At 50.7% G+C, this 23,451-nt stretch overlaps 2 protein-coding genes across 2 annotated transcripts; one reads left to right on the top strand and one right to left on the bottom strand.

Annotated features, from left to right (window-relative positions):
• Nucleotides 1-1,436: 1,436 nt before the first annotated feature.
• DNAJB11 (DnaJ heat shock protein family (Hsp40) member B11) lies at nt 1,437-13,080 on the bottom strand. The gene is made up of 10 exons (XM_053951972.1): nt 12,934-13,080; nt 12,409-12,565; nt 9,565-9,662; nt 8,483-8,615; nt 7,434-7,576; nt 6,770-6,852; nt 6,204-6,261; nt 5,598-5,709; nt 4,935-5,094; nt 1,437-1,814 (listed from the first exon to the last, which is right to left on the bottom strand). Exons 1-10 carry the CDS (start codon nt 12,999-13,001, stop codon nt 1,750-1,752), a joined length of 1,077 nt encoding a protein of 358 aa, XP_053807947.1. The 5' UTR covers nt 13,002-13,080; the 3' UTR covers nt 1,437-1,749.
• On the top strand, nt 13,000-22,482 carry TBCCD1 (TBCC domain containing 1). The gene is made up of 8 exons (XM_053951944.1): nt 13,000-13,006; nt 13,123-13,724; nt 13,826-13,975; nt 15,199-15,565; nt 16,826-17,012; nt 17,649-18,146; nt 21,262-21,437; nt 21,980-22,482. The coding sequence occupies exons 1-7, from the start codon at nt 13,000-13,002 to the stop codon at nt 21,389-21,391; spliced, it is 1,941 nt and encodes a 646-aa protein (XP_053807919.1). The 3' UTR covers nt 21,392-21,437; nt 21,980-22,482.
• Nucleotides 22,483-23,451: the final 969 nt, after the last annotated feature.

Below are 23,451 nucleotides of genomic sequence, written 5' to 3'. Positions count from 1 at the left end.
GGGGGAGAACTTGGAGCTTAGGGGTGAAATCCTGGCTTTTTGGATTTGTTGCTACAGGTGAGTGGGGTTGCAAGGAGCTGGAAAAACAGGAAACGGCCCCATGCACAGGGATATGGGAAGGAATTTCTTCGAAATCTGAGGTTTCCTAGAAACTTGAGCTAAGGGGGAGCAGAGGCAGCACCTGGAAAAGACTGGGCATCATGGGCAGAGGAAGCAGCCTCAGCTGGTGTTACCACTTTATCCTTATGGATTCTGAGGAGAAGCAGGAGTCTGGCATTGCGGGTTTGTCTCAGCTGCTCCCCAAGCCCCTGCTGTGCTCTGCCAAGGCAAACGTACTCAGGATCCAACAGGAAATCTTCCCGGGGCTGCTGCTTCCCCTGCGTCACTCCCACTGGAGCTGCAGGGGTGGGTGGGACTTGCTGGACCAAGGGCCGCATGGACACAGGGGCTGTGCCCACCTCGAGCTGCTTCCTGCTCCCAAGGAGGGAAAACAGGGAATAAACTGAAAACAAAACCACCTTGAGGCTGCGTCTGCTGCTCCCCCCAGCAAACACTTCCCTGTAGGCAAATCGGAGCCCATCCACTTCCCAAATAGGAAATGGGGTAGGGAGAAGCTGGAAGGATCCCACTCTACAGCCCCCAAGATCCCTGAAGGAAGTGGGAGGCGCGTGGAGCCACGTGGCATTGGGCTCTTCTCCCAGGGAACAAGTGACAGGACAAGAGGAAACAAGTTGTGCCAGGGGAGGTTTAGGTTGGATATGACAGAAAATTCCTTCCCTAAAAGGGCTGTCCAGCCCTGGCATAGCTGCCCGGGGCAGTGGTGGCCTTGGCAGTGCTGGGGGAACCTCAGAGGGCTTTTCCAGCCTTACTGATTCCATGATTTCTGTTGCTGCCTGGCACAGGGAAGCCCAGGTCTGTCCCAGAAACACATCACCAGGGAGGTTTTGCCATTCCAACTCCAACAAACACTTTATTCCTATCAGCCTCACCCGTCCTCACAGAGGACAGAGCGCAGGAGGGGAGGGAGCTTTTCCAGACTGCTTCCATGTGGGGGCAATGAGGGACAACCAAGGCCATGTGGAGCTATTCCCAAATTCCACCATGACCAAGGAGTCTTTGCTAAGCTGGTGCAACTTCAAATTTCAAACCCAGCGTTGACTTTTGGGACTTGGTTGTTGGGAGAGGCCACAGAGGCCTTGAGAGAGACTTTTCCCAACCAATAGTGGGGCCTAACACAGCCCAGTCCACTTCCAACAGCACCAGTATTCCTGCCCCAAAACTAGACTCCGAACCAATACCACACTCTGGACTCAGAGGGGAAGGGGAGGAAGGGCTGGGATTAAAAATATCACCCCAAAACAACAGAATTTGGAAGAAATTTACACGAAGGACGTAAAAAGCAGGATAAGCTATGAAAATATGTTGAGATGGCCAAGAAAAGTCACATCAAAATATATTTAAAAACCAGAAATTCCAATCTGTGTGGAATTTAAAACTCCTTTCCCTACCTATGTTTTCCCGCTCAAGGAATCTCTGTTGTTCCAGGACGTGGAACATGATAGGCAGCACCAGTTATGTCCTGAAAAAGTACTTCCCCAAACTCTGAGCACTTCCATAATTTACAAACCAAAGATGAGCTAAACCTCAACCATTGCCCCCCTCCCTCTTCCCCCTTCTACAGTGGGCAGGAGAAAAGACTGCAAACAAATCTGACTTTGCATTTCCAGGGAAGTCCAATTTTTCCACACATCAATATCCCTGTAATCCGTTGTAGACCTTCTGCACTGATCCTTGCTTCAACAGCTGCTTGAGACCTGCAAGGGAAGGGAGAGTGTCACATGCAGAGCACAGCAAAGATGTCAGGATGGCTTTTCCAGCGCTTCTTCCCCATCCCTGAAATCCTGCACACTAAACATTCCGAGGAACTGGCAGTTCAAGGATCTGTATCAATTTCTTACCAAACAGGCTAAAAGAGTGAGTCAGCCCTTAAATCCATAACAGCTCATCTCCTGGGGTCGGCACAGCACGACAGGGAAGGGCTGGCAGGTCTCCACTGCTGCTTCAAGGGCAAGCCCACACGGAGCAGAGGAAGCACAGTGGCAAGGGTGGATGTGTTACTGTTTTTCCAGAGATTAGAGAGGGAGTCCCCATCTGATTAACTCAGCCTGGTCACTCACTGCCCTGGAGCCCCTCAGGACACAGCTCAGAGCAATCTCAAAAATCACTGAGCCCAAAACAGAGGGACACTCCCAACACTGTGGGTGACCTTCAAATAACTAAAAGGAGGCCATTGAGGGCTGGAGCGTGTCCAGGGCAGGGAATGGAGCTGGGGAAGAGGCTGGAGCACCAGGAGTGGCTGAAGGAGCTGGGAAAGGGGCTCAGCCTGGAGAAAAGGAGGCTCAGGCAGGACCTTCTGGCTCTGCACAGCTCCCTGACTGGAGGAGGCAGCCAGGTAGGGGTCAGACTCTGCTCAGGGGAACAAGGGACAGGATAAGAGGAAATGGCCTCAAGTTGCTCCAGGGGAGGTTTAGATTGGCTATCAGTAATGAAACCAACCAATTTACTTGTACAGAAGAAAATTCCAACCTTTCAGGCATGCAAATCCTTCAGGAAATCCTGCTGAAAAACAGTTTGTCTCCCTGCAACCCTTGTCCTGCTTGTCTATCCTTAAACCTTTTTGGCTACACATTCTACTGTTTTTGAAAACCAGTGATGGGATGCGTAAGGGTCACAGTTAGCTGTGTTAAAATACTGGAAAACTGTCCTGGAAGTAGTAACTGGAAGCAGGACGTCTCTCTGCCAGGCATGTTCCTTGGCTGGTGGCCAGAGATTCCTGAACTTTTTTCAGGAACACTAGGACAAAGTGAATCCCTCTTCAGGAGCTGCTTATTATTAGGAACAGGTCATTCTCCAAGGCAAATTCACTTCCTCTCCTGCATCCAGAGGAGCCTCCAAGTCACTTTCCAGCTGGTGGGTGAGAGGATGTGGCTCCTGGATGTCTGGTTCTTAGAAAGGAAGGCTGTAGCTGGAGAAAGGTGTGCTCCAGGAAAAAATGTGGATTAGTACCATCCCACACCTCATTTCCCAGCAGCTCCCACACCTCTGGCTGGTCTGAAGAACACCCTCAGGAGTGCACAGGATATTTCAACATGTACCCGAGGTTTAATCAGGAATTCCAACCAGGAATCCTAACAATTGGTGCTAGTGCACTTCAGGCACTTTTTACTGGAGCATGAAGTAAATTTTTCCTTTGAAATGTTGCTAATACCAACAAGAAGTGACAGGTTACAGCACAGAGGGAGAGGAAGCTCTGATCAACAGTGATCAAGTCCCACTGCAGGAAAGAAGGGATATTTTTATTGTGACTCCAAAGCTGGGGGTGGTGCTCATGGAGACAGAGTATCTTCTGACAGCCCCAGGAGCTGGATATGTGGTCAGGAGATAAGAAATGAAATACTGCCAACAATAAGGAAAAAAAGGGATGTTTTGAATTCTGAAGCCTACAGTTTTCCATTGACTGTGTACACTGAACTGCTGCCACACACAGTGATAGACCTATTCCCTCATAAAACTCCTGATATCATGGATGTTTGGAGATACCCAGCACACAGAAAGGCATCTGACTGCCTACCCAGTCACCTTCCCCTGGGAAATGTGGAATTGCTTTAGGAGGGAGAGAAACACCCAAAACCCTGTGCCTGAACACACCCATGCCACTGCCATCATCCCTCTGCTCCCGGATATCCGTAGAGGTGTGCGAGCAATTCTGTCAAAAACATGGAGCCTTCTGTCACTGCTCCTTGCCCAGTGTCCTCTAAACTGCCAAGAGCAACAGCTGGAATAACCTCATACCCGTTTCAGAGCTGCTGTTGCCTGATGAAGCTTCTGGAAAGGGCAGCAGAGCCTGGACTGAGACTCCACAGTGACGAGGCCATTGTGCCCTGCACAACGTTCTTGAACAAGAGGAAAAGCACAGGGATAAAACCACGAAGCAGGATCACTCTAAGCCCAGCCCAGAGGTACAGACCTCCCAGCCCAAACAGCTGCAGGAAGAGCCTTGGCACATCTGGAGCTGCAGCCACCAACTGGACTTCACAGGGCAGCTGGCACAGTGTGGCCAAGGCAGTGGAATAAAACCCACCCAGCGCTTGGCTTCCCACTACAAACTTGAGGAGTCCAGGAAATCCACTAAAAGAAGTGAATCCACTTCAAAAGAAGCCCTGGAAGAAGTTCTGGGGATGGGGATTTCCTGAAGAGCTGTACTAGTACATGCCAGGAATATCTTTGTCCTGTGGCAGAGGATGAGGCCCTTGATTCTTACTCTGATGTGGAGCAGCAGAACCACAGAGGCTGCTGGAGCAAAGAATTCCCTGCTAGGAGTATAGGATTTAAGGATTCACCCTCCTGGCAATTTTAGGTTTCCTACATGGTTCCTCAGGTTTCCATTTGAACACTGAAGATGAGCAGCAGATCTGTCCTAGAGGGAGTAAGCTGGAAGGAGCTGTGGGAAGTAACAACCCTTCTCCTGACGCAGTGCAATATTCCTTACCCTCAGCAGCAGAGGGATTTCCACAAGTATTCCCTCCAAGAAAGTAGCAGCAGGGGCTGGAAAACCCTTTGTGATCCCATTCCAGCCGAGGCAAAGCAGACAGAGGCTGAGCCCAGCAAGGCTGTGGGGTCAGACAGATGGGCAGCACCAAACAAAGCACCTGCAAACTTGCCAAGAGCTGCATTCCAGCAGCAGCACATCCCAACCTCGGCCACAACCGCAGCAGCCAAGCTTCCTCACTTCCAAGGGAAGTGGGAGCTCATCACAGGCCATCAGCCAACTGTGTTATGTTGGACAAGGGCACAGGGGCAGGACAGCCCCTCCTGACCACTCCAGCCCCTGGCTGAGCTGTGCCAGGCTCAGGCTGAGGGCTCTGGACACGCACCTTCCCGCTGCTCCGGCGTCAGCTGCTCCCTGGGGAACTCCACGTCGAAGGTGATTATTAGGGAGCCTTTGATGTTGTTGTTATCAAAGTTTGGAAGACCTTCTCCCTTCTTCCACAGCTTGGCGCCGGGTTTTGTGGTTTTATCCCGCACAATGTGAACCTGGCGAGGAAAGGAATTTTAGAACATTATTAGTGTTACAGGATCACTGAGGTTGGGAAAGACTTCCAAGATCATCGAGTCCAAGCTATGATTGACCTTGTCAACCAGAACAGAGCACTGAGGGCCACATCCAGATGTTCTCTGGACACCTCCAGGGACAGGGAGTCCATCACCTCCCTGGGTAGCCCATGTTCTGTGTGTCCACCCCAATACTCCAACACCCTTTCCAACCCACTGGAAAGCTCCAACTGGCATTGACTCCTTGCCAAAACCAGTGATATCCCATGGGTCCAGGATGTTTTACTGGACACATGCCAGAACTAACACCACCCTCTGCTGGGACAGCCTGGAAGTGAGGCACACACTGTGTACCCCTCACAGAGTCCATTGGCCTGGAATGCTCCAACAGAGGGAATACTGTAGATAAGCAGACCCTGAGCAAGCCAACCCTCAGCACAGAGCTGCAGGTGAATTTGGGATGAGCACAACACCCTGGACCTCACCTTGTGCCCATCCAAATGGGCAATATCCATCTCAAAGCCTGTCAGTGCCTCGACCAGCGAGATTGTCACGTTTGTGTACAAGTCATCTCCCCTCCTTTCAAACACTGGGTGCCTGTGGAAATAAGAGCCATTGAACTTCACTCCTTCCCCAGAGGGGAAGCAGGTCCTTGAGCTTCTTTCCTTCTGTTTGGGAGGTTGGTGAAATCATAAATAGGAGGGGAAGTGAGGAATTAATCAAATTTAGCTTCATTTTCCTGTGTAAGATATGCACTGATAAGTGTCTTTTCTATTTCTAGGGCACTGAGTGGTGAGGTGTGGCAAGAAGTCCTGACTCACACAGCAATTTTCTTAGTAGTGCATTTCCTTACAATAGCAAGATTGTGTGCTAGAAAAAAGGAGATATTTATTCTGAATCACACATTGTGAATTCAAGCCAAAAAAATTAAGACACTTTGATAATTCCACTTTTAACAGCATCAAGTCCAGCTCCTCCAGCACCACGAGGGCTGAGCATCCTGCACAGCCCTGAGTGCCAGGCCTGCACCTGCCCTGCTGAAGGGCAAGCTCCATCTGGCCAAGCAAGAGCCTAACTAGGCCAAGACTTACTTAAGAACTTTTATTCGGAAGCGCAAATCTCCTGGCTCCCCATCCACGTGGGGCTCACCTGTGGGGGAGAAAGAAAAGTTTTGTTTAAAGGAAATAGTTAGAATGAGTGGAGAGACAAGCAGGATATTACAGACTTGCAGCTCACAAGTCAAAGGCAAAAAAAAGCAACTCATTGATCTTTAGATGACCAAAATTCTGCTTAAATGTATCCTAAAGAGCTTAGGGCTTTATGGGTGTTGACTCAGCAGGGTCACACCTCTGCTTTTCTGGAAGACCTGTCTGCATGTTAATGATGTCCTTTAGTACTGAAGGGCATAGGGGATCCCTTCACAGGCTCAAGCCTGGAACAGATGCTCCTGCTCAGGTGTTATGGGAAACGCCAGACTTAGAGCTGGTTTTGTGCATGACCCCACTCCCAGCTAAGGGAGTTATCTGGACTTAGCAACATGCTCCTGGATTTCAGCACATGCAGAGAACACAGCACTTCCAGCCACACGGGGGGCTTGGGCACTGCCGGTGCCAGAGAACCAAGGAGAGGAGCAGCTCAGAGCTGAGCACACACTCACCTTCCCCAATGAAGGGATACTCCATGCCATCCCTCACCCCCGGCTCTATCTCCACTTCCAGCGTCCGCTCCTCATTCACCAGCCTGAAAACGGGAAGAGCAACCCAGAACTCAGTTTTCAACTTTATTTATTTCTTTCAACTTCATCTCAACTTTCAATTTGTGTCCCTGGGGTAAGGAGAACACCCCCACAAGCTCACACATTGTCTCCTTGCTCACATCTAATCCTGGAGAGTCAGAGCTGCCTTTCTGTTGAGCTGAGACTCAGAGAGTAGAGAGGTGAAGTTGAAAGCTCCCAAATACACAGTCAGCATCAGGGTGTGTGACTACAGCATGGCATTCCACATCCAGTTGTTCCCAGCTGTGTGCTTCCCGTTCAGATTTAGCTGTGGAACTTCCACTGCAGTGTGACTGTGCAAGGAATAAAAGGCTGGAAGAGGAAATTGGGGAGCTCTACATCCAACAGCTGTAAGAATCAAGAGTGGCTCCCGGGAAATGAGGACCCGGTGTCAAAAGCCTTCCCGAAGTCCCCAGTTCTTCCTGGGAACACAGGCGCGTTCCCCCACCTAGCGGTGGGGTTTGGAATAAACATCCCCAGACTGATGTCACTACATAAAATCACGGAATTTCTGATTCTGTGGAGCAGGAACGAGCACCAAACTCACTTGACGTTGGGACATTCATCACAAACAACTTCCTGAGTCATCTGGAAGCGCCCAGGCCCCAGCTGGGTGGTTCTCATCTCCTGCCTGCAGTTGCATTTCCGTTTGCCAGGTGCCTGTCTTGCCACTGGCTTGTTCCTGACAACCTGCAGGGAAGAGGGAGAGGTTGATGTCAGCGATCCTGGGTCTCCACAAGGGTCTGGATTTCTCTGAAGAGAGAATGGTTTGGGTTTGAAGGGACCTTAAAGATCACCTAATTCCAGCCCCATGCCATGGGCAGGGACATGTTGTGTGGTGCTGCCACAATAGCTCCAAATGTGGCCTTGGCAAAACAATGACAAGTTTTCACCTTGTGATCACAGGTTAAACACCAAAAAAGCTCTCTCTCACATCACTATTGCCATTCTCTTTCCACACAGGAAAGGTAACACCAGCATGGAACACCCCACACTTTGGTTATGGCACTTCCTTGTCCTATACAATGGGGAAATTATCTGGAGTTCCCCCAGAAGACACAACACAAAATCAACCAATGGAAAGCAAACATGCAGACAGGAGGGATTGTCAGCACCAGAGATGGAGCTTGCATAAAAGAAGATAATAATTTTCTACACACTCTTCTCAGTTATATAATCTGGAAACTTGCAGTGACACGTTTGACCTTAGAAGGAGACTGAAAAATCCTCAATGTGGTTTTACAAAAATAGCAAAGTGAATTTGAAGCTTATCAACAGCCCCTCAAATATTCCTAAATTCTACAGAGGGACAATTTACACCTCTTCCAAATGGGCTGCTGCACTAATCAAGCTGGTGACTGACAGCCAACAAATCAGTATTATCACACTTTATGGAGACACTGCCAGATGCAAAAGGTGAGTAAATGTGTGGTTTCCTCAGTAAACTACAGGAAATAGCACCACAACATCCTCCACTGCCAGATGCAGGAAAGGAGCATCTATTTCAGCTCTAATTTTTGGGATAAGATATTCTGAGCACCAGTCAGGCACCTCAAACCTGGGAACACCTGAAAACACTGAGACAAGTAAACTTACTTCTACGAAGTTTCCTGAATACACCTCCTCCAGAGTGACCTCCAGGTCCACGATGATGTCACTTCCTCGGGGAATATTCCTGTCCTGCTGGCGAGGGTTTCCTCCAAACATGAATCCAAAGTCCCCAAAGAAACTGGAGTTAAGCACACTGGTTAGGTCAGGAAGGAATTCTGGGCAAATGCTTCCACTCCACTAAAAAGCAGCCTCCTCGCAGTCCTAAAGCTCCAGAATAAACCCAGGAACCTCTTCTTGCTCCTGCAGAACACAACTAAAGTCTTCAAACACAGCAGCCACTTTGGAAGAGTTTTCTGCACTAAAGATAACGAAATCTGGAGCAGAACACTCAAAATCTGACCTCTCCACACTGCACTGCTGCTCAGCTGCCACCACCAAAAGGTGTAAACTCCGAGCAGCGCTGCAAGGCGCTGCCAGCAGGTTGGTTTCAGGAGTTTGTGGACAAGAGGGATGAGGAAAACCCCCTAGGAATCCTGCATTTTGTCCCTCAGAACAGAGCAGAGCAGCAGTGCAAGTCCTCACCCAGGATTACAGGAGCTGAGCAACTTCTGGAATTATTATAGGAAATCTATCCAAAGGGGCAGAAAATCAGGTTCTGTCCAAGCAATGTGCAAGTGCCTTTGGTTTTTGCAAGCAAGATGTGCAAGAATTTGGTTTTTAATGCTCCAAATTCTATAGGTGCTGTGCAAGTAACCACAGCATTGCTTTGCAGAAGGGAAAAGGGTCCCCAAAGTGATGTGTGACAACAGGTTCAAGCCCAATCACACACAGATAACCTGAGAAAGTTTCCACATGTTTGAAGCAGGTGCTGCACCTGAAAAACCACCCACAGTGCCCAGAGGTGCCCACGTGGGAAGTCTCTACTGGTTCCTGCTTGCAGCAGGGAGTGGGGCACACCAGAAGTGGAAAGTGCATGTGGGATACCCACTGTAAATGTCTTTCTTCATATTCTCAACTTGTACATCAGCGACCCTGGGCCAGGTAAAAACCCCATCAAAAGGGTGCTTGAGCATGACAGAATCAGAGCAGCAGCTGCAGGACAGCCCAAAGGGGTTAAAGCTCCTTACTGGGAGAAGATGTCTCCGTGGGAGCTCTGGTGCCCATCCTTCAGGCCTTCCTCTCCATAGGCATCGTACTGCTTCCTCTTCTCCTCATCTGACAGCACCTGGAAAAGGCAGGGATGGAGGAAAGGCTCATCTGGAGCTGAGGGGAGGTGTTGGACAAGGCTCTTCTCACTGGGAACTCTACAGGAGCCCTGCTTGCTGTGCTGTCTGGAAAAGTTAAGCCCATAACAAGCACATTTTGTTCATTAAAAAAAGCAGGAGTAGCCTGGAAAATGTAAACATTGAGTTTATCTTAAATATTAAAAAATAATCACAAGGAATAACTCAAATCCTACAAAGCAGGACATGCTGAGACAAATAATCACACATCACCATCTCTGTGTCTCAGCCATGACTTGTAAGACTTTTAAGCATCAGTTTTATTTCCTAAGTTTTGATCTTTGCTCTTTCCTACCTCAGACCAGAGAAGTCTCTGGTCACATTTAGTCTTCCTTGCCCTTCCTCCCCCATTGATCATATTTGGAAAAGCCAGAGTTGGCAGGTTGGCTTTCAGAAGGCTGTACAGGAGTGGGAACAGATGGAGAAGCAACTCAGCAGGTGGAAAAGCAGCTAAAAGATGAAAACCAGCTGAATTTGGAGAAGCTGTGGCTGCCCCATCCCTGGCAGTGTCCAGGGTCAGGTTGGACAGGGCTTGGAGTACCCTGGGAGAGTGGGAGGTGTCCCTGCCCATGGGATGGGCAACTCAAACCATCCTGAGATTCTGTGGAATTATAACCACTGATAAATGGGAACACAGAGAAAAAATCAGCAGTGACTTCACTACTTTCACCTAGCAGCTAAGGGTTCAGCTCTCCCTTTGCCATTTGAGATTCCCATGGAAACTCCTCCCAAATCCATCCTGAGACTCATGACTCTTTGTAGAAGATCTCAGCTCCCTCTCCTGGGATCAGTCTCCTTCCTAGTTGAAACAGCTGAATTCAGACCACACAGCTCCGGGCTGGAATCACGGAGTCTGTGAAAATGGAGACACTGAGCAGGTTCATTAACCTACTTTCCCCTCAGTTTTTTGGGAAAGCTTTGCCATCATCAGCTACCCAGACCCTGAGCAGCAGTGCTGTCAGCAGAGGAAAATTCTGCTTTATAAGGGTCCCCCAATTCTGGTTCCATCTTGCCCAAAACAACCAAATCAACTCAATGTACCCCACAGATAACTCAGTAGAAGGATTTCCAAGCTGTCCTGGCCAAACACAGATCAAGACCTTGCAGGGAGGGCATCAAAAGCTTCCTCCAAACCTCACACACATGAATACTGGATTTCTGATTTGATTTTACAAACATTTTTTCACTCAGCTTTTAAATAGAAAGAATAATCTCAGCTGCTGGCAAACACTTAAACCAACTGGAACTCGAGGAAGAGGCAGAGAAATCCTTTGGCAGCAGAAAGTGACAACAAGATCCCAGCTCACAGAAGCAGCACAAAGCTCACAGCTCCATGTGCATCAATCCTGAGGTGCTGCAAATGATTGGGGAATACTTTTTTCCACAAAAAATGTCTTTATATTCATTTTCCCTGTGATAATAAAGCCAGTTTATTTAAGTCTGAACTAAAAAATGGGTCCCAGAACATGCTAAAGCAAACAGTTTTCTTTCTCACACAGAGAAATAAATGCCAGCTGCTTCTCTCACTTCCTCATTTGGAGAATATTTGCATCTCTGAGGAGCACCAGGGATGGAAGCAGGAGCCAGGCTACAAACCCCTTTCCCTGCAGCTGGATTTTTTCCCAAAGGACCCCAAGCTCCCACCCAAAGAGCAAGTCACTGCCAGGAATTTTTGCTAATGGAAATTTTCAGCACCATCTTCCTCTGGGTCTCTGTGCTGCACAGGGGGGAACAGGAGCAGATGGAGTCCAACAGTGACAGAAGGAGGACAAAAAGGACAGAAAACATGGAGGAAACAGCCTGCATTCCATCACTGTGTATGAGAGCCAAGGAAAGCAGGCTTTGCCTTCACACCTTTGGGCAATACCAGAATCTATGTTTGATTTATTTAATGCACCGTGCTATTAGTGTGGAGGATCATCTGCATGCCACAACACCATCATGGAATAACAGGAATCCTGCTGTGAGCCACAATTACTTTTCTCACTTAACATCCTCTAAACCCAAGGCCAGCACCTTTCACTTCCCATCAGCTCAGATTAAGCCCAGCCAGGCCCTACACACACTTGGAGCTGCTGCACCTCCACTCCTCCCTTGAGGAACTGGGAATAAATTCCAAAGAACTTTAAGCTGGTGCCTTGGCTTCCTCCTGGCTGAGAGAGCTGAGGTGTTGGATTGTCCTCTGGCAGGAGCAGCTCTCCAAATAACCTGATATGCTCTGGATCTTTTTTTTTTTTTCATTTGGGAGACTATCTGGAATTGGATGTATTAACAGGGGCAGGATGGATTTTGGTGTAGTAATATGGGGAGTATGGAAAGTGATGAGAATGAAGGAAGGCAATTTGATGTGGAAGGTGTCCCTGCCCACAGCAAAGGGATGGAATGAGATCATCTTTAAGTCCCTTCCAACCTAAACCATCCTGGGATTCTGTGATTATAAAAGATGTAGGATGGAATTCCATATATTAACAGGGGGAAGATGGAATTTCACACGGTAACCGGGGAAGGACGGATTCCAGCTGCACCTTAGGGAAGAGCCTTTAATTCCCTACAAACCTCCTCTCCCCTCCCCTGAATGCTCTCGGGTGAATCCTCACGAGTCTCAATGGCCAGGCTCCAGCCTGTTTTACCACCAGCTCCATCCACCCTTCCCAGCCCGGCGAGGACATTCCCGGCTCCCGGCCTCACCTCGTAGGCAGCGCCCAGGTCCTGGAACTTCTCCTGCGCCCGGGGGTCGTCGGGGTTCCTGTCGGGATGGAGCTGCAGCGCCAGTTTGCGATAGGCCTTCTTGATGTCCTTGATGGAGGCGCCGCGGGACACCCCCAGGATCTTGTAGAAGTCTCTCCTGCCGTGGGGGGAGAGACAAAGTGAGGGAAGGGGAACGGGGAGAGTGGAGAACGGGGACGGGAGAGAGGGGGAGGGAGAGAGAGGGGATGGGAGGGAGACGGGGGGAAAGAGCTGAGGGGAAACAGGAGAGAGGAGGGCGATGAGGGGAAACAGGAGAGAGGAGAGCGATGAGGGGAAACAGGAGAGAGGAGGGCGATGAGGGGAAACAGGAGAGAGGAGGGCGATGAGGGGAAACAGGAGAGAGGAGAGCGATGAGGGGAAGGGAGCGCGGTCCCCTCAGCGCCGCGGCCGCCGACGCTGGGTAGGGGGAAGGCCCGGTGCTGAGGCGGAACCCGCAGGCCCGCGGGCGCGGCCCGGCGCACTCACCCCGCGGCGGCCTCCCCGCAGAGGCAGAGCAGCAGGAGGCAGAGGCGGCCGATCCAGGCGGGGGCCATGGCGGGCCCGGCCCTGCCGGCTTAGGGGGAGCGGCGGCAGCGGCGCGTCCGGGCGGCTCCGCAGCGCCACGGCCCCGGCGGCCACCGCCGGCCAATGGGAGTGCGGGGTGTTCCACGCTAGCCAATCCGAGCGCGCCGCCGCGCGCCGCCAGCCAATGGGCTGCTCACACTTCACCGCCGCCGGCCAATCGCCTGCCGGAGCGTCGCCGCCGAGAGCGCCCGCCACGCCCCGCCGCCCCTCCAGGGGGGGGACTTCCTTCCGAGCAGCCAATCAGCGAGCGCACTGCTTTTTCCCGCCCCCGCGCTGGCAGTCTCAGCCAATGGGCAGCGGCTCCGGGCAGGCGGGAAGGGCCGTCTCTATGGTGCCCGCGGCGGAACCCGGAAGTGGCGGCGGCGATGGCGGTGCGGCTGTGGGTGCGCACGGAGCCGTTCCTGGTGGGAGCGCTCCCGGCCCCGCCGCCCGCCCGCCTCACCCCGCACTACCTGCGCAAGGCGGCCGCCTACGCCCGCGCGCGGGCGGACCAGGGCTGCTTCCCGCGGCTGCGCTGGCCCTGCTGGCGGCACATCGCCTGCGGGAAGCTGCAGCTGAGCCGCGACATCGCCTGGCTCTACTTCGAGCTCTTCCGCGGCCTCCTCGGGCCCGCCCCGCCGCTCCGCCTGCGCTGGGCCGAGGCTGAGGCGGCCTGCACCAGCGCCGAGGAGCTGGAGCGGGAGCGGAGCAAGGCAAGAGCCCGGGCCCGGCCTAAGGCAGGGGGAGCCCCGACCCCGCCTAAAGGGGAGCCCGGCCCAGCCTGACTCTTCTCTGTCTCTCCCGTGCTCTCCAGCTCTCCGTGGACACGCTGCAGTTCCTGCTCTTCCTCTACGTGCAGCAGCTCCACAAGGTTTCCCTGCGGCGCTCTCTGCTCGGGGACGAGTGGCCCAGCCCCAGGACCAAGTCTCCCAGCCTGACAGGGAAATCGGCCGGCGGGAATAAGGTACTCGTGCCTCTGGGATTCTCCTTGTGCAGGAGCCTCTTCGCTCTGGGGAGCTGCCCTGAGGGGGGTTGGAAAGGGGCTGCTTTGTTCCTGGGAGGGTTTCACCTGTGAGCAAAGGCCCAGCTGCACAACTCCTGCTCCGTAGTAAACGAAGGGAAGTTGTGATCTCTGCATTTTATAAAACGATTCTTTAAAGTTTTCCATGAGACTTTCCTGGAGTCCAAAGCTGACTGAATATTCCTGGAGAGTCTTGGCAAGTCTCCTTTTGAGAAGCAACAGCTTTTTGCTGTGTTAGTCAAGCAGGAAGCTCTCCTCATGCTCATAGTGCCTTTCCCATGATCCAGATGGGAGTTTTGGATCCCAGGAGGTTCCCTGGCGTCACATTCTGTTTCTGAGAGGGGAGTTGGTTGTTCAGCTGTAGATGAACCAGTGGAAACGTTGTTCCCTTTGAAAATAGTGCCAGGTATTGAGGAAGGAGTGAGCTGGATGTGTCCCATGGGCAGCTCTGTGTGGGAGAATGGATTACAATTTGCAGCCCTATGTAAGGCCATGCCAGCCTCTGGAATTCTGGCACAGATGTGCTGCTGTGAGCAGGATGAGCTGGTGAAATGTAGCTTAGGGCAAGCTGGAGTGATTAAAAATTGGAGCTGGATAACTTTATCCTGAAACGTGAGAACAAGGTGTAATCACAGCTGTGTGTTCCTTCAGCAAAACTCAGCTTTAGCTCTGCCAGAATTGCAGTCTCCTGCTTTTTTTGGGCTGGAGCCCTTTAGAATTTGAAATAAGGATTCTTTCAGAGGGTTGGATTTATTGGAGAAATGACCTTCTGCTTTTTATCCTGGCACTGAATCCTGGCCACAGGTCTGGCCTGGCTGCAGGGATTTTCCAGTGGAGCAGCTCCAGGACCTTGAGTGTCAGTTATTGATTTGTGTCCTCCCTTTGAATGCCAGCAGCAGCTGCCTGGATTTGTGTAGGACTGTAGAAGAGCCTGGTGCTGCTGTCTAGAAGGAAATACTTGGTACTGGAGTTGGAGTGAAATGCTTTGAGTTTTTGGGGGGAGTGTCTTTCCAGCTTTGGGAGAGCAGAGCAGCAGGAATGAGCACTGTGTCTGACTGGCTTTCCTTCTTCTAGAAGGATTCTAGGCAAGGATTTCTATATATGATGCCCATGGAGCTTCTCAGCTTGGAGAACTGACCCCCTCGTTTGTTTTCCTGCCCCTCCAGAACTGGAACGACCAGGAGCACCTTGCCTTTGTGCAGAGCCACCTCTTGGATATCTTGGAGCTGCTGCTGGAGCCAGAGCAGCTCTCAGCCTCTTCCCATTCCAGCTGCAGCAGCCTGGTGTCCTTTGAAGCCGTGTGTGCCCTCAGCTTCCTGCTCGAGGGCACGGTCAGCAATTCGGGCACCGTCCGGCCCCTGCACGAGCTGGCCCTCAGGCAGCCCTGCCACGGCCACAATGGCTACTCCAAGGGCTCCAGAGCCTTCTCCCTGCCCCAGCTGGAGAGCTGGCTGCGCTCCTCCCTCACTGCCAATCCCTTGGGAATGACTGTCTGCCTCAAGGCTGGCAGGAAGCTCGCGTGGGCACAGCAAGGTGGGCAAAACTGCTGGCAGCTCGTTCTTAGAAAGACAGAAATATGTGGGTGTTGTTATTGGACACGAAATGAGTACACAGAAGCTTAGGAAGTTCAAAAGAGAAGAGACCTAGTTTTAGTCAAACATTTGGTATGTGTAGAATTCCAAAGGTGACTGTGGATTGGAGGATGGAATTACCACCTCTCCAACCACACTGGTCCAAAAATCAATCAGTCATTTCTCTCTGCTTACAGAGAAATACATAAACTATTCTATTTGTACATGAAATTGTGTGGGAACTCTGACTCTCAAATATGTAAACATTATCAGAAGGTTAAAGAAGTTTTATGAGAACTTTAAAACTTTCAAAAGAACTATAAAAGAAAACACTTTTAAAAATCAAAACAGCGTATGGGATATGGGGAGATATTGGGATGTGGGGGGAAATGGGGATATGTGAGCAAAATAGAAATATATAAAAATATACAGAAATGTGGCAAGTAGGAGTATGGAAAAGTAGAAGCAGAAGTATTCAGAAATGTAGAAATGTATAGAAATACAAAAGCATAGAGAAATCAAAAATTAGAAATAAAGTAAATAAGAATTACAGAAATAAATTTAGAAATACAGAAAAATAAATCTAAATAAACAGTATGAATAAAGTTTTAAGAAAAAAAAAAACAACCCAGAAATGGGCACTCAGCTCTTGTTGCTGACTGGGGATCTGGCAGTGGGGTGGGATCTGGTCTAGGTTTCCTTGTCTCCAATCCAGCCCGTCTCCTTCAGGGACGTGGCAGTGGAGCCAAGACACTTTCCCCCTTAGAATAAGGAATTTAACTCAGTGTTTTGTTTCCCTGACTGCAGGATCCCAGGAAGGGCAGTGGGTTAGGGAGGATGGGGTAGGGCTTAAGGAATGTGTCCTAGAGGGAGCATTTCCCTTTTTAAAACACACAATTCCTGCTTAAAACTCACCCTCAGGTTCTTCCTGCTAAGCTAAGTCTTGTGTTCAGCAACAGCCTTGTGGAACTGGAGATTCTTTGCTTGGGTTGGCTGGAGCTTGTGGGAGGCTTTGACTGCTCTTAAGTAATCTTGAAGTGGTTTTAATCCTTCAGTGTCTCTCAGTTTCTGAAATTTCTGATGCCTCGTGCTGCTGACTTGCCCAGGAGCCATCAGGGATGGTGTGACCGGTGTGGGAAGTACCATCCTTGAACTTTGAAGCTCATTATTTTCCTGAGGGATTGCTGGACCCAGAACTTTTTTTTTGGGCTTTGTTTTGCAGTGGAAGGAACAACCAGGAGAGCCAAGATTGCCTGCAGTGCCCGGGTGGTGCCAGAGGTGTCCCCCATGGTGATCATGAGCCAGGTGTACAGGCAGACCCTGGCCAAGAGCTCGGACACTCTGGTGGGGGCTCATGTCAGAATCCATCGCTGCAACGAGTCCTTCATTTACCTCCTGTCCCCTCTGCGGTGAGTTTGGGTTCTCCTGGGACACAGCTGGACTCCTGGCTCACCATGAGTGTGTCCTGGGGACCAGGAGGCCAATGGGATCCTGGGGGGCACTAGGAGGAGCTTTGCTAGCAGGTGAGGGAGTGACCCTGCCCCTCTGCTCAGCCCTGTGAGGTACAGCTGGGGTGCTGTGTTCAGGTCTGGGTTCCTCAGGAGGGGCAAGGAACTCCTGAGAGGGTCCAGTGGATGGTACAGAGATGATGAAGGGACTGGAGCATCTCCCTGACAAGGAAAGGCTGAGGGAGCTGGGCCTGGTTAGTCTGGAGAAGACCAGACTGAGAGGGGATCCCATCAGTCCATACAGAGATCTCCAGGGGGTGCCAGAGCGTGGTGCCAGGCTTTGCTCAGCAGTGCCAGTGACAGGATAAGGAGCAGTGGCCATAAACTAAAGCACGGCAAGTTTCACCTCAACATGAGGAAGAACTTCCTTCCACTGAGGGTGGCAGAGCAGCTGCCCAGGGAGGATGTGGAGTCTCCCTCTCTGGAGACGTTCCAAACACTCCTGGATGTGTTCCTGTGTCACCTGCTGCAGGTGAGCCTGCCTTGGACTGGATGGAGGTTCCTTCCAGCCCTAATGGTCCTGTATTTGCTTGGCAGATCCGTGACCATCGAGAAGTGCCGGAATAGCACCTTTGTCCTGGGCCCCGTGGGGACATCAGTCCACGTCCAGAGCTGTGACAACGTCAAGGTCATCGTGGTTTGCCATCGCTTGTCCCTTTCGTCCACCACGGGCTGTACTTTCCACACTCTCACACCCACGCAGCCCCTCATCCTCTCGGGGAACCAGGCAGTCAGCTTTGCCCCTTTCCACACCCATTATCCCATGCTGGAAGACCACATGGCTCAGGTGGGCTTGGCCACTCTGCCAAACTACTGGGACAGCCCCATGCTGGTGTGCAGGGAGAGCGGTGACACGAGCGTCTTCCGGCTCCTGCCCCCCTCAGACTTCTACACCTTTGTGATTCCCTTTGAGATGGAAGGAGACACCACAGAGACCCCAGGGGGGCTTCCCCAGGAGTACCAGGAGGTGCTGAGGCAGCGGGAGCAGAAGGTCCAGGTGTGGCAGCGCATGGTGAAGGAGGCAGGGCTGACCAGGTGAGTGCCCCCCAGGAAGGGCAGAGCTCGGGCCCATGGACAGGGGGTTGTTTGTTGGGGTTCCACAGAAATCCTCGAAGGATGGTTTGGGTTGTGTGAGCCATGTCTTGCAGGCCAGTCCTAGAGCATTAGTAATTAGCAGTCCTGGGATTCTGCTTGGTAAGGTGGGAAGACTGATGCTCACAGGCATAGCTCAGAGTTGTAGAATCCCAAAATGCTTTGGATTGGAAGGGACCTTAAAGCTCATCCTGTTCCACCCCCTGCTGTGGAACACCTTCCACTATCCCAGGTTGCTCCTAAGCCCTGTCCAACCTGACCTTGGACAGTTCAGGGATGGGGCAGTCACAGCTTCTCTGGCAACTGTGCCAGAGCCTCACCTCCCTCACAGGGAAGAATTTCTTCCCAATATCTGATCTAAGTCTGCCCTCTGACAGGGGCAGCCATTCCCTGTGTCCTGTCCCTCCATCCATTATCCAAAGTCCCTCTCCAGCTCTCCTGGAGCCCCTTTAGGCACTGGAAGGGGCTCTGAGGTCTCCCTGGAGCCTTCTCTTCTCCATGTGAACACCCCCAGCTCTCCCAGCCTGGCTTCAGAGCAAAGGTGCTCCAGCCCCTGGAACAGCTCTGTGGCCTCCTCTGGATTCCAGCAGTGGCACATCCTTGTTGTGCTGGGTATCCCAGAGCTGAAGACAGCTCTGCAGGTGGGGCCTCACCAAGTGGAGTGAAGGGGGACAGTCCCCTCCCTTGCCCATGCTGCTCTTAAGGAGGTGCTTTCTCATGGCTGCATTTTCCCAGCTTGTGAGACTCCAGGAAAAGCACTCCCAGGTGCTGCTGAGGTGAGGGATCCACCCTGGCAGTGGATTGGGCCAGGGCTGGGCGTGCACCCTGAGCTGCCTGGGGTCCCTCTTAGCCCAGCCTTCACCTTGGGATTGAAGCTGTAAATGGCTGTCCCAGCCCTTGTTGAGGTGAGCTGGGAATGTGCATGTGGATCATTGCAGCAGATCACCTTTGGGCAGTAACTTTTAAATTCCTCTGGAGCAGATCACATGGAATCCTCTGCCCAGCTTCCTTGGCAAGCACAGAATGGGGATAAAACCCCATTTCAAGCATCTGTTGTTCTCCCCTGGCTGCTGCTTCCCTCCACAGTTTTGGGAAGGAGATTGGCCTGTCAGAACCTTCCTGTGAAAGAAATGTGAGGAAATAGGGATGATGTGCTTAGATTCACAGGAGGCAAAAGCTCGCTGCTTATTCCATAAAAAGGGGGAAACTCTGGCAAGTTTAGAAGCTTGTTGAAAAGAAACTGGGCAGCTGACAGTGGAAAATGTCTGTTGTCTCCTGCAGGCAGGGAAACAAGAAGGGAGACAAGTAGGAAGCTTAGAGCAAACAGGATATCAGGCTTGTAGAAAGAAAAAAGCTGCTGTGCTCGAGCGGGGAGGTGAAAGAGAGTGTTAGAAATAAGAAGACATCTTTCAAGAAGTTGAAGTTGTCTGATTGAGGAAAGTGGGGCAAAAAAAGAATGTAAATCCTGCCAGGCTGAAAGTAAAACCCCCGTAAGACAGGACCAAGAAGACAGCTTGAGGAACAACTTGCAAAAGCATAAAATCCTGTTTATTCATTTTTCTGAGCGTATCAGACAGAAAGTCTTTCAGGGTCAGTAGCAGATCAAGGTAGAGGAAAAGCTCTTGGAGAAGATAAATCCACAAGGGAAGAAAGAAGTGGCTGCCTTTGTGTTCACTGGGGAGGAATTTGGGTTAGTTTGTGTTCCAAACCCCTGCTTTTTGGGGAATGGCTCAAATGGAAGAGAACATACAGACAGCAGCCTTAACTTGAAAAAAGGGTGAGGATACCTGGAGCCTGTCTGAGGATGAGTGGGACAAAACTGAATAGAATGGCCTGAATTGGAAGAGACCTTAAAAACCCAACCACATTCCACCCCCTACCGTGGGCAGGGACACCTTCCACTGTCCCAGGTTGCTCCAAGCCGTGTCCAACCTGGCCTTGGGCACTTCCAGGGATCCAGGGGCAGCCACAGCTGCTCTGGGCAACCTGTGCCAGGGTCTCAGCACCCTCACAGGGAGGAATTTCCTTCCCAATATCCCATCTAACCCTGCCCTCTGGCAGTGGGAAGCCATTCCCCCTTGTGCTGTCACTTCAGGCTCTTGCAGAGAGTCTCTCTCCATGTTTCTTGTAGCTCCTTCAGGCACTGGAAGGCCACAGTGATTTCACCCTGAAGTTTCTCTTCTCCAGGCTGAACAATTCCAAATTTCCCAGCCTTTCCTTAAAGGAGGGGTGCTCTATCCCTCTGATCACCTTTGTGGTCTCCTCTGGAGCTGGTTTCCTGCTTTTCCCAGTACAGAATGGGGTCAGCACATCAAATTAGGAATGGGTTAAAAGCAAACCCACATAAAATCTCCAGAATATTGAAAAACGTTCCTGTTTCATTGGTGTTCAGAAATGAATTGTGTAAACTCCTTGAAAAAGTCCATCAGGAGCTACTCAACATCTGAGCCACCTTTGGCTTAAGAAGTTCCAGATGTGAGCTGATCCCAGAGGGCTGGGATGCTGTTCTGGAGATGCTTTTGGGCATCTGACCAGTGCCAGTTAGCCTGAGCTGAGTGGCCCACCCTCTTAAGCTTGCCAAAACACCCTCAAGAGTTCATAATGAGCAACAGGAATGAAGTGAGGTGTGTTTATAGGTGCATTTTTTTCCTTGATCTCCATCCTCTCTGGTGCTTTCAGAACAGAATTTCGTGTCCTTAGTGCTTAAGCACTGGTTGCTGATCTTAGTCTTCTCCCTTTTCAGACAGTTTTTCAGCTGTGCCCTGAGGGGAAGGTGGAGGCAGCCCTGGAGCAGGGTGGTTGTGGTGGTGGGATGGGGAATTTTGTATGACTTCTCCAGCTCCACCAGGTTCTGCCTTTGGGGAACCTGGTCATTACCATCACATTCACTTGGTAAAAACCTTTTCTGGTTGTCTGTGCAAGCTTCAGGAACCAAGCCTGGCTCTTCCTGGTACATCTGGAGGCTTGTTTGGATTGTGAAGATGTGGTAGAAGTATAATACTGTGAATAAATGTGATTTTTTTTTTTCCATATTTCCCTGCTGCTGTGTCTGTTTCAGGGATCAGAGGAAACAGTTCCAGGCTGTGGTAGAAAACAAATTCTATGAGTGGCTGGTTCAGACGGGGAATCGGCAGCAGCTGGACAGCCTGGTCCCTCCTGCCCTGGGCTCCAAGCAGGCAGCAGGATAACATTCCTGGCCAGGACAACATTCCTGGGCAGCAGAAGGAAAGGCAGGTGAGTAAAAGGCCTCCTTCTCTTGCTTCTTCTCTTCCCCCAAGAATTGTCCCATGTTTGTGTGCACAGCCAAGGCAGAGGTAGGAGGAGCAGGAGTCTGAGTGAATGTTCTCACAAGAGCCTGGCATTTGGGCTTAGTTCTTACTTTCCTGTCAAAACCCATTCTCAGCTGAAATCTGTGTCCTCAGCATGGCCTTGGTGCCAAGTTTGATTTGTTGGAGGCATCAGATGGGCATACTGCACATAATGTGATACAAAACTGATTGGAATAGCTGCTCTTTCAAAGAAACTCTGTGCATTGATGTCTGCCCATCTCACTTTTTGCTAAAGAGAGTTGAGTGAGACTTTGGGTCGTTCTTTCAATGAGACTTTGGATAATTCTCAGTCTTCCCAAGCAGAAGTGGTTTAGGAGCTGCCCTTATTGTGCTCTTCTGCCATGGCATGTTTCAAACCATTAGAAAATTGTTTTATTTTTGATTTAGCCTTTGAATTTTTTTTTTTATGGGGTTAGAAGTAAAATTGTCTCCTTTTATTTTGTTCAGAGCTCTGGCAACAGCCACTGATCCACTCAGCCCAGTTCTCATGAAGACTTCGTGCCATTCCACCTGCACCCACTGGATCTGACACCCATGCCTGGTGTGGATGGGACTGCCTGGCTGCTGTAGGATTCCTGGGCATTGCTGCTTTCCCAGGAATGTGCTGTAGCCATCCTGCTGGTGACTGAGAGGTGCCTGGCACTGGGGGAAGATGAAGTGTGCCTTGTTGCAGAGCTGTCACAGCAGTTAGTGTCCATGGTGAGCAGATGTCCAGCACACCAGGTTTCCTGGGATAAAGCTGGATGCAGGCCCTGGGCATCACCTGTGTCCTCATGGTACAAACCAGCAGTGCTGTTTTTATAAATGTGAAAAAGAAATGTTTAAATTTTTAATGAATGAAGTCAAACAGGTTTTTTTTTTAATATGAAGATAGCACTTTTTGAAGATCAATTTTTGTATATGGTTGCATTGTTTTGACAAATGTCAATAAACCAGATTTATTGGATTAACCTGGCACATGTCCTGGGGAAGGGGTTTTACCTGCACAGTTGGTCTTAGGGGGACACAGCATCTTTTATCTTAATGAAATGTGAACCTGTCAGAGAGAGAAACTGCTAATTTATGGGGAAAGTGGGGCAAAAAATGAATGTAAGTTCCGCCAGGCTGAAAGTAAAACTCCTGTAAACCTCAGACATGCAGCTGACAGTTTTGAAGGCTGCCCTGGCACAAGGTTTTGATACAAGCCCAATTCCTATCCCTCATAATTTTCATAAAGATTATCAGCTTGAATAACACCATTCTCATGTGCTGGTGGGATGTGTTTTGGGGAGATGTGCTCATAGCTGAGCACTTAAATAAGCTTGGAAAATAGGCAAAGGCATTGCATGGATGAGTGGAGGCAGCAGCTGGTGGTGCCTTGGGAAGAGCTATCCAAGCTGAGAGTGAGGGGAAGGCACAGTGCTCTCGACTACACAGCCTCAGAATTCCTCTGAAGGTCTCCCTTGGCTCCTGGGCAGGCAGGTGAGGTGAGTTTATTATATTTATTCTATTTATGTAAGATGAGTTTATTGTAGTTAACCAACTTCTAAAGGAGGGGATGTGTGAAGTGACCACAGCTTTGAGCTGTGAACCTGCTGACAGAACCCAGCTTGTGCTTGAACTGTGATCTTCAGGAGTTAAAACCTAAATCAATCCAAGTGGCCTCAGTGAGAGCAACAGCTCTGGGTGATTCAAGGCTCCTAAAATGGGAAGAGGAGCAGCTGCTGATTGTGTGTGCCCCAGGCTCACAGAGCTGCTGTTGCGAGAGTGCTTGTCCTGACAGATTTGAAAGAGGGGCTGCGTGTTTCGTGCGCTGCTGTGCCAAATTCGTGTCCCTTTGTCTCACTAAGCCTTTGGGCTGGGGCACTGAATAGCTGCAGAGGTGGTTTTTCATAATGCACTGGCGGGGGGGTGGCTGTGGAAGCCAGTGATCCTCGGCC

The sequence above is a fragment of the Vidua chalybeata genome, chromosome 10 (assembly GCF_026979565.1).
Source record: "Vidua chalybeata isolate OUT-0048 chromosome 10, bVidCha1 merged haplotype, whole genome shotgun sequence".
NCBI lineage: Eukaryota > Metazoa > Chordata > Aves > Passeriformes > Viduidae > Vidua > Vidua chalybeata.
This window is presented reverse-complemented; position numbering and strand designations above follow the sequence as displayed.

Bases quoted from the DNA above. Each gene is read 5' to 3' on its own strand.
- TBCCD1 (XM_053951944.1), top strand. The intron at 15,566-16,825 runs GTGGGCAAAACT...TTTGTTTTGCAG, and splicing joins GCTCGCGTGGGCACAGCAAG to TGGAAGGAACAACCAGGAGA. The intron at 17,013-17,648 runs GTGAGTTTGGGT...TTTGCTTGGCAG, and splicing joins TACCTCCTGTCCCCTCTGCG to ATCCGTGACCATCGAGAAGT.
- DNAJB11 (XM_053951972.1), bottom strand. From the start codon at position 13,001: ATGGCCCCCGCCTGGATCGGCCGCCTCTGCCTCCTGCTGCTCTGCCTC. The intron at 5,710-6,203 runs GTAAGTCTTGGC...TTATTTCCACAG, and splicing joins TTCCGAATAAAAGTTCTTAA to GCACCCAGTGTTTGAAAGGA. The intron at 5,095-5,597 runs GTGAGGTCCAGG...TTTCCTCGCCAG, and splicing joins CCCATTTGGATGGGCACAAG to GTTCACATTGTGCGGGATAA.